The sequence below is a fragment of the Phaethon lepturus genome, unplaced genomic scaffold (assembly GCF_000687285.1).
Source record: "Phaethon lepturus isolate BGI_N335 unplaced genomic scaffold, ASM68728v1 scaffold56065, whole genome shotgun sequence".
Taxonomy (NCBI): Eukaryota; Metazoa; Chordata; class Aves; order Phaethontiformes; family Phaethontidae; genus Phaethon; species Phaethon lepturus.
The window spans coordinates 19046-28933 of NW_010539545.1; the positions used below are offsets into that span (position 1 = coordinate 19046).

The following is a 9888-nucleotide window of genomic DNA, read 5'->3' on the forward strand; positions in this document are numbered from 1 at the left end:
TCTGGTGAGCTTTCTGTAATTTGCAAATCAAAACCAAACAAAATCAACCAACCAAATCTTTTCCAGGGACACTGTGGATTTCCTCAGGCTATAAAAATGTTCAAGCTGCTAAACATATCAAACCTGTTTTCCTGCATTCCATGGCTATAGCCTACCTGTACCCTAAAGCTAAGATGAAATCCCTATCTCACACTGATTCTTCCTAAAAGGTTACATTTGCAAGCCCTTTAAATAATGCCCTTCCCAAATTCTGTTTTGGAACATAAAGGAAACAGGTAAGTGTCATGATGGAAAATATTACAAACGGTACTTTTGTAGGGATATAATGTGTGAAAGATGCAAATGCACAAGTGAAAAGAGAGACTCAAAAGATAGTCATGAATGTTGATCTTAGCACTATCAACATCTCTTTTTTGTCAGAAATGTCATCACAGAGGTGAAGAAGGAGTAGCAACTGTGAGTCACGATGGCAAGTGTGGGCTCTGGCATGATAGGGAACTTGTTTTCTCACTGTCTGTCTGTTCCATGAGCCATCATCCCCCAACAGCTTGCTCACAGACCACTGCTTTTACAGACCACATGAGAGCAGGACCAAATTCTTAGCTGGGAGGTAATTCTGTGGGTGCTTACCAAGTAAGAACCACACTGTTGGTGTCTGATGAAATCCAAACCCCTTTAATTGGCCTTTCCTTACAGTGGATGGGTGCACAGGACAAACCAGATCCCCTTGGGGCAATAGTAAGAGCATCCTAAAGGCAAATACCAACCTTCTGTATGCAAAGTGACTGTCTCAGCTTTGATATCAACAGCATATTTTCTCCATCGCTAGTAGTTTGCCTGTCGGTGTCCTGTCTTCCTAGTAGAGATGGAAGAAGCTCATACTAAATCCAGGCTATGTTTGTGAGCTTTCTAGAAAATCTTTTATAGGTGTATATTCTGATTCTTATTGTTATGGCAAAGAACTAAAATACCTTGAAAGAAAAATGTTTGCTGCAGCAAAAAGCTGGGTACCTAAGGTTGTAGGAAATACCATGCTATACCATTCTTACCTTCTATATAATCCTCCGTCTTGTGTCTTACAGCAGCCAGTTTGGTCCTTTAAAGAATAGCACAAGAACCGTAAAGTAGACAATTATAGCTAAGGGCCCTCAGCTATAGCACAGTAGCTAATAAAGATATGGTACTGTGAAATGCATGAAACTGTAATTTTTAATGCTTCTATGTGTCCTCTGTGCTATTTGGACTGACGCTTTCAGCACTGATCTAGTGCTTTACATCTTTAAAGCACCATACAGCCGTGAAATAGGCTGCAGGAAAAAGCAAGCATTTGGCAGCTAATCACCTGGCAAGTGTAAAAGGAACAACTCTGTTGATCAGGAGGTGGCCAAGATAACATCCATCTTTATCTTCTGGGTCTTTCTGCTAAGCTGGATTATATAATTTTGTTACTCTTTGGACAAAATGTGGGAGAATGTACATACTGCCATTAATAATACAAGGAAAATGGGAAAACAAGAACAGTGGTTGCCCTAGCTTGGCACTCTATTGTATTGGCTTTGCCCTTTCTCACATAAGCTCTTCAGTATAGAAATTCTTTCCTTTGGCCTCCCATTTTTTTACTTCAGTACATTTACTGTGAAGCATTACTAGTGTTTTCTGTAAAATTATCCTATGGGTTTGGTTTTTTCTACAAACACAGTAAGGGCTGTGGAGCTTTCCCTATCTGTGAAGCTGATCTGCAACGATGAAAAAGCTGTACACACTGGGTTTGGCTCGCTCTATGTAACAGAAAAGGGAAACCTGTCAATCAACAAGAAATGCTGAGAGCAGCAAGTGAAACACTTTGCTTTTTCCATCAGGCAACCAGGGCCTCTTTGAGGATTAAACCTATTGCTAATTTTAGCTGCATCTCACTAGAGTTAGTATCAGGAGTTATCAGATCAGAACATCTTTGGAGGGAATGACGTCTGTCCCATGGAAGTCTAAGCCCTGGCATGCTTCTCTCCTACCCTGTGCTGCAGCAAAGTTTGAAGCTGGGAACATTCTGCACAGCCAGCACAGCGTGGGACTCTTGAAACATGGTAGGATTTTTCAAAGCACTTGAAATACCTACTCTCATCAGCCTGCTCTTGTTTATTGTTCCGTCCAGGTCCTGAGCAAAATTTGTTGAAGAACACTGAAATGGATGTCACAGGAGGGAATAGTTAAACCACACGAAACATTCTAGTGCTTTTTTTCTGGAGTTTTTTAAAATATGCATAAGGCTTGCACTGACCCTCGTTTCCATCGATTGGGTCATACAGAGACTTTAAATCCCACACTCCAATGCAACTTTTCTCAACTGCTCTGATAAATGAAGGAGCATTAATAAACATATTAAAAGATCTGGGGGGGGAGACAAGCAAAACCCTGCAAAAAATAAGTAGCCCTTTGCAGGTCCTCATTTAGTGAGCCAGGTAGATTGACTGTGTCATGTTTTCCTCATCACTCCCATCTCTGTGCCATGGAAGCAAGTTACTCCATCCCTCTAGGGAATGCCCAGCTACCATTTTCATTCCAGCTGGAGCAGAGTTTTAAGGAAGAAGCCTATGTACAGGTAAACTAGGGCTTCCCAGAAGTGTAGAAGCAGCTTGGTAGAACCCTGTGCCCCTGCAGCAATGGTTAAAAATATGGTGCTTTTTGAAAGATCCATCTTTGCTTCTTGGGATGAAGGGCACTTGTCTGGAATTGTACCAAAGACTACCAGTGCTGAGCCATGGAAATTCAAGAGAGGTTCCATACCTCTCACTGTCAAAGGCTTCACTAAATGAAACTTTTGACTCTTCTTTTTGGCAGTTGTCTTCTCACTACTAATCCCATTCCAGATAGATAAGGTACTTTGAAGGTGTACAGAGCTTTAATTTTAACATATCTTGGAATATTGCTCTTCTTGGTTAGCAGCTATGATTTGACTCAGTCTGAAAGACTTTGAAGAGCAAGGCCTCTGGGCACTTAGAAAGCAGAGTGGCAGCTAACAGTACCATACTAAATAAATATTCACACTCGTTCAAAGCATTTTGATTTTTTGCTGTTTTAAATATTGAAGCTCCATATAAATATGCTAGAATTTTGTGTGTGTGGTTCTATCATGCGTATATTTACCTGTCCCAGGTGCATGTCCTCCTTCCTCTTACAGTGACAAAAGGAAAGACAGAGTCAACTGGTATAAACGCCAAAGAGAGTTAGTTTCCATATTTCCCTTCCTGAAATCTCAGAAAGTCTGCTTGGATGACTACGCTACAAATACAAGACAGCAACGGACCTTTTACCATGTTACTTCCATTTATAACATGCTCAGGCATACTTGTAGGACATATCAAAGTTTGATCTCTCCAGTTAGAATCATTTTGTCATCAGGCCAAGGAAACTTTAAGTAGATCAAGGAGTGTGTGGCTTCTGAGACTGGCAAGTGTAAAAGAAACAACACATATTTCCTTCAAGTGCCAGAGGACAATCAGAGTCACTTCACAACTTTTATTTATTGACGGCTTTTATAAAACAAAATTCCCCTTGAATCAGACATCTAATAAAACATTTATGGTCTTGTGCATGCTAGTGATACATCAGGTTTCAGTAGACCAGTATCTGCAAAACCAGACAGTTGAGTTGTCAGGTAGAATTCCTGTTTTCTACTGAAGGGGAGGGAAACTCACAAAATTAAGGCACTGTCAAAACCCAAGCCCACAAATCATTTGACCTTTTGTACTGGCTTTCATCTGGCTGTATACAAGATTCTTTTGATTTTTTTTTTTTAATTAACCACCAATTTCCATTTTGAACAGGGACACACTAAAAAAATAAAAATGCTTGTCTTAAATCCTCCTATTTATATTCCCAGTTGCAAGATGACAGCAGCAAACCTTCTTGCTAGGGATGGCAAGATGCTGCTTAACTGAAAGCCCAGTGCTACATCCCCAGGCATGCCATTTTCACCACAGTGATACCAGCCCTTGGCGATTAAAAAATCCTTAGAACAGGTTCTGGTCTTTTGGGTGCAATGCTCAAGATGACATTTTTAAGAACAAAATGAGTTGTAAGAACAGCTTAAAATTAGTCTACATGTCAGTATTGACTAAGCAGAACATGAACAAACTGACAGACTCCTCCCTGAGCCATGCAAGGCATTTCATATTCTTCACTCTTCGGGCACAAGCTCTTTCACGGACTAGTAGTTTGGCCGAAAGGGACCTACAAAGGATAATTGGTATCTTCAGCTGGTGTGCTTTTATCAGTCCTTTAAAGTAGTTTTAATCAGCTGGTGTGAAATGCACTTCTTCAGCCTTTATATCTTAATTTAAGAATATAGGAAGTGTTCTTTCCTGCATCCAGTGAGAGCGTTCAGGCTGTCCTTCAGCACGCTAAAATCACTGCTTCAAGCACAAACCAGCATGTAGCTGTGGGCTTAGGACCATACTTAGAAGTATCCAATTCTCTATATAAAGATGTATATATTTTAAAAAAAGCCAGTTCCAGGTCCATGAATTAGGTGTCCTGGCAATTATAAATAAATAGTAATAAATACTTATTTACACTCACACACCCTTCTTGTATCCCACAGGATTACAAACAAACCAGAACCATGCTTCTTCCCTAGTTAAATAAGATCAGGTTTGAGGTGGAACACGCTATTATTAACAACGTGCAGCAACGCTACACAACAGTTTAGAATAATAACAGTACCAATACATAGCACTCGGAGCATTTCACAGCTTTAAAGCTCTTGCAAACACAGACTTAGTTAAGAAAGTGACAATGTTCTATCCATTAAGAATCAGAGGGAACTTAAGAGAGAGAAAATGGAGTTTGGCCAGGACACCAGTCGACGTCCTTATTGCCTGTAAAATGTCACATTAATTGGAAATATGGCAGATGTGAGAGCTAGGAAAAATTAGATCAGGCTCATATGAGACCATTTAATTTCCTTGAGTATGAAATCAAATTTCCACATTGATTGTGTCAAACCAGTTTGTTGTTTTGGTAGACATCAAAAAGGTCAATGAAAACTCAAAGGAACTTAAATTGCAGAAGCACAAACCACTACCTCCATTCATAAATAAGCACAGTGAAAGATTTTACATCAGTTGAAAATGCTGCATCTTAATTGCTGACAGCTTGGGAACTGGCACCCACTTATCATCCTGGCACAAATCTACAAATCCCTGAAAATATGATCATAATAGAGAGACAGAGATCAAGAAGCAAGCAGCAGCACAGAGAGCACAAACGAAATTCAGGGACCCGCCTGGCAGTGTCCTGGCTTCCACCAGTCTGAGAGAGAAGGACTGGAGGATAAAGGAGGTCACAGGTGGCTTTGAGACTCATCTCTGGAGGAATTTTCTTGGCCTATTTACTGTGCAGTTGGTTTTTTATTCAGCTTTTTTTGCTTTCCTTTTTCTTGTGCCTTCATTTAGCTCCTCTTTTGACTTTGCAGGAGGAGGTGGAGGATGGGAAACCTCATGGGAGGCCCCATGCTGATCATGATGATGACTAGTGTGTCCACTGGAAACAGAGCCAAAGAAAACTGGGCAGATGAAGCTTTCCACTGGAGCGAAAGGTGAGGCGTGAGAGTGAGTTGCCGTCATGAAAACCTGCCGTGCAACAGCGAATACTTAAAGTTAAAGATCACACACACCAGCTATGAAATGCTAACTAGTAAGGAGCATTCCACTTACCCCAGATAAAAGTTCCTACTGCTACATTACTCAAAGCTATATCACAAAGATCTTCTACCATACTAACAATATGATGGAGGCTTTAGCCTATAATTTCCTAAGCAGATCTTTCCTGGTATGTACAGCCAATGCCTTCACTAGTGGCTTAGGAAGGTGAACACCCCCAGTTTAAGCCTGTACCCTTTCTCTGGTTCTGTAGATTTGTTAGCAGCAAACCTGCTGTAAACTTACCTTGCAAACTATCATGAACATGGTGAAAAAGAAGATGAGGTTGGCTTCAGAGACAGGGAGCCAGCGAGTTTGTTGCAGAGTGAAGAGGACTGTGCCATACAGACTAGCCTTTGTAGGGCTAGAAGAGAAATAAAGAAGTTTTCTAGGAGGTTTGCATAATTTGCATCCAGTCCTGAATGGTTCTTTAAATACCATTTTTGGTCTGACAGAGAATTTACAAGCTACCTACTTACAAGGACATACGAAGAATTTCGTTGGTTTCTGGCTTCCAGACCCCACGCAGCAGTTGCTCAAAGTTAGACATCAAGGCAACACCAGAACCTGTGAAACGGTAAAAGTGAACAGCTAGAACCGCCACACCAGAAGAGAGCTCTGCTGTCTTTCCTAGATCCCCAAGGGATAAGGATAACCTAAGGGGAACAAAAGGTTCATGACATTCTTCCCAAATTTCAAAGTTAGACTAAAACAACAGAGCAGAGCAAACACTTTCTAGACTTTCCATAAAGTGTTTCCTTATGCAGGGAAAGGGCATTTGCCTCTGCTCCATTTACTGATGCTCAAATGCTTGCTCCAAACAAAAGCTAAAGATAAGCTGACTGGGCTGTTTCAACACTGGTAGAACCCTCCTGAAAAGGTACAGGCAAGGCCAGAGACAGTAGAACACAAGAGAAAGAATAAAGAATTCCAGAATTCTACACCCATATTTCATAGTGACTCCAGTTCTTCATGCCTCCATTAAAGTCAGATGATGACTCAACTGACAACCATTCTGCAAGTATGAATAAATACCTGTGTTCTAGGGAACTTGAATGATTGAAGCCAGCTGACCACATACTAACCAGCCTGCTGGTCAGCACTGAGTGATGTGATCACCTTAAGCTTTGCTCACATGTTCTCCCGTCCCTCCCCACAGGGCTGGGTGCCTCCCTGCTGCGTCACAGGTAACTCATGTTTCACCTTTGACCCATCCAGTAGCCATCATAATGAACCAGCCATGGTGGTAACGGTGATGAGCGTGGTGGACCCCAGCTGCAATTTTGCGAACTCTGACCACTTCCTTCATTGCCACAAAGATGAGCTTCATAGGCAGAAAGCTAACACACTTGTAGAAGAGGTTCATGGGACAGAAGAATATCAAATACCTGGAACAAAACCACAAAGTTTAAGGACCCCTTTGTTTGTCCTGATCTGGGACGTATAGAGAGGATTGATTAAGAGTACTTCAGGTGTTAGCCTGAATTATGTCAGGGAGAAGGAAATGCTGGTTCTGTCACGCAACCCATACGCAACAAGGAAATAAAACGTGGAATAACTGTGGTTAATTTGTGCACATTTCACTAAGACAATGAGTAAAATGCCCCCAAATCTTCAGTGTGTGCCACTCCTCTACTACATGTGATATCAGTGCAGTGCATGCTGCTTTGGCGGCTTGGCCACAGTTCAGCTGCAGCAGCTATGAATAGAAACGCTTGGCGATTGGACTGAACCCAACCCGTATAGTCAAAGCATTAGACAGCTGGTCAGAGAAACTGGAAACTAGATCTAGGAATAACAAAAGACTCAAGGACTACCTCACCCCACCTCTTCTTTCCCCAGTTAATCCAAGCAAGATAATACATGTGTGTCACACAAATAGAATACCTCCCTTCACACCAGATGGTTCTGTATGCAGCCAGCGGCGTCTCGTGCTTAATAAACTAGGTGAAGTGCAAAAGACTCACCAGACTGCTGTGGCCAGGATGACACTGGAGTTATTACTGAAGTAATCAATGGGTGATTCTCCAAGTAATAGATCAGCAAGTATGTAACTTCCAAAGCAGTGGAGCATAGCACAAAGCCAGGAGGCAAAAGGGCTCTTACGAGACATCTCCACGGCTCCTGTGAAGCAAATTCTAAATGAGAAGATGGATTTGGCAAATAAGCAGAAACTTCAAGACCCTCTAAGAAAGAGGCTTATAATGCATATTCTCCAAGAAAATAAGTCAAAGAAAAGTGCTTGTAAAACAAAATACAAAAGTGTATTCTGTGAAGCCTGAACAAGTACCAGATATTGTCAGGAAATGGTATGTATGATCATAGCTTGCAGGCTCCCCGTAAGGGTTCAAATGATCTGAGTCATTAGAAGTTTATGAATTGGCGAAGAGTTTATCTCTTGTATTTGCTGCTACTTACTGCAATCAGGAAGAACAATTTTTCCCTTGAAATCAATGTCTTTTTATAGTCTAAAAATAAAATGCATACTAGTACCATTCTCTCCATTGCTTCAACCTAGGTGCCCTCTAGAATTCATGAACAATCTGTTCAGCTCTTTCATTCATAAGATAACCTGTAAAAATAGAACAGTAATTCTTAATCTTTATTAGAAAGAAGAGGATTTGAGGATTCTCTCGTGCTCCTGTACTAGTTTGGAAATGGCCTCTGAAATTACAACTAGATATTAAAACAGTGTTACTATTTGGTAATGCATTACGGTCTCCTCCCACAACCTTCTATTGCCTTTTTTTTATTCCTCTAGCCATTTTCATCCACCTCAGTACTTCAAGGAAGTCTCTCAAGAACATCAATTCTATGAGATTGTTTCATCACCTTAAACTGCTCCAGAGTCCTTTGTGCAGCGTTTCAGCTCTGTTCAGTAAGCCAGTACTAGGCCATCAAAAGAGAATGCTAAAATGTTATGTCAACATTACTAACAGTGGCCTACCTTAAATAGCAGTAAGTGAATCAGCATATGCTAAAACTATGACGGCTCAGACTCTTCCATCCTCAGAGACATTTGAACCAGCTGAAAATACAGTGGAAGCGAGACAGCTGCAACAGTCATGATACAGAGCTGGTTCTATATGAACCTGAAGTTTAGCTTGAGGCTTAAATTTAGTAACATCTGTTTTTCTTTGGCTCCATGAAGCCATGCTGTCTCCAAGGAAGCAGGACATTACTGTCCTGACACAGATCTTCAGCATAGGAGCTCTGGGATGAAGCAGGGTAGGAATCTAGTGAAAAGTACACCCCAGACTTATCCAGTCCAAGTAGATTACTGAGCTTACATATTTTTAAAAGCTATTTTCATAAGGGTTGCCTGTTAACTGTTGTGTTCAGGACTTAATGCTGGAAGACAGCTGTAGGCGATTGGGCCTTGAAACCCCAGCACTTCTGTTTACATGGAGTTTAAATAGAGCAGTATGTAGGTTGTACAGCACAGAGATCTCACAACTGGAGGATTTCAAAATCATACCAAAGTGGATTTTTGTTTTCCTCTCAGTCATCGGGGCAGTTACACTGAAACTGTTCAAAATGGAGCATGAAGAGTGCGTGCACTATCAAAAACGCATAGAGAAGATGGCATTTGGAAAAAACCAAGGCACAGTCAGACTGCAACAGTGCAGAAAGTGAAAGGTAAGATGCAGATGTATTGATCTTTACAAGATAAGCCCAGGAGAACAAACAAAACAAGGTCAGTTAGGGTGCCTGAGAACAGACTATAGTCTAGAAGGTGGGGAAAAAACAAAGTTTTACTTACAGCCCTTTTACATATAAATAGGAGAGGGCAGTGCCACAAAAATAGAAGAGCCAAGCAACTGGACAGAAATGTAATGCTAAGTCCTGGGATAGCAGCAAAGAAGTACCTGAACTTCAATACTTCATTGTGGTTGGAATACAATCTTAAATAAAACGCGTGATTATTTTTCAAAGTCAGAGTCACTAGTGCGTGTTTTTTTCTGCTTTGTATTTAGACACATGGGTCAGAACCTCTGAAAAAGCAATGCAGCAAGGCTCTGAGCCCGGAATCCTTTTCGCTGCTTACAGCGAAAACCGTCAAGTACCGAACAGGCGGGCAGGATTACCTGCTCGTGCACAAAACCCGCCAGGTTTATGCCTCAGAAAACATGACGCGAGCGTTGCTGCCCTTCCCCAACACGCGGGTTTTCCCCCCAGCCCCGCCCGGCCC

General features: G+C 41.4%; 2 protein-coding genes across 2 annotated transcripts in view; both read right to left on the minus strand.

Moving 5' to 3' along the window:
• Positions 1–2080, minus strand: part of NWD1 (NACHT and WD repeat domain containing 1) — a gene marked incomplete at its 3' end in the record, with an annotated part of 21070 nt that extends 18990 nt beyond the window's left edge. Inside the window, 2 exon segments of the mRNA XM_010287141.1 lie at positions 1050–1096; positions 2010–2080. Coding sequence (XP_010285443.1) covers positions 1050–1096; positions 2010–2080 — 118 coding nt within the window.
• Positions 2081–5076: 2996 nt separating this feature from the next.
• Positions 5077–7815, minus strand: TMEM38A (transmembrane protein 38A). Its single transcript, XM_010287140.1, has 5 exons — positions 7664–7815; positions 6900–7084; positions 6176–6263; positions 5943–6060; positions 5077–5627 (listed from the first exon to the last, which is right to left on the minus strand). Exons 1-5 carry the CDS (start codon positions 7807–7809, stop codon positions 5406–5408), a joined length of 759 nt encoding a protein of 252 aa, XP_010285442.1. The 5' UTR covers positions 7810–7815; the 3' UTR covers positions 5077–5405.
• Positions 7816–9888: the final 2073 nt, after the last annotated feature.

Bases quoted from the DNA above. Each gene is read 5' to 3' on its own strand.
- TMEM38A (XM_010287140.1), bottom strand. From the start codon at position 7,809: ATGTCTCGTAAGAGCCCTTTTGCCTCCTGGCTTTGTGCTATGCTCCAC. The intron at 7,085-7,663 runs GTGAGTCTTTTG...GTTTTGTTCCAG, and splicing joins ATCCTGGCCACAGCAGTCTG to GTATTTGATATTCTTCTGTC. The intron at 6,264-6,899 runs GTGAAACATGAG...ACCGTTTCACAG, and splicing joins GGCTACTGGATGGGTCAAAG to GTTCTGGTGTTGCCTTGATG.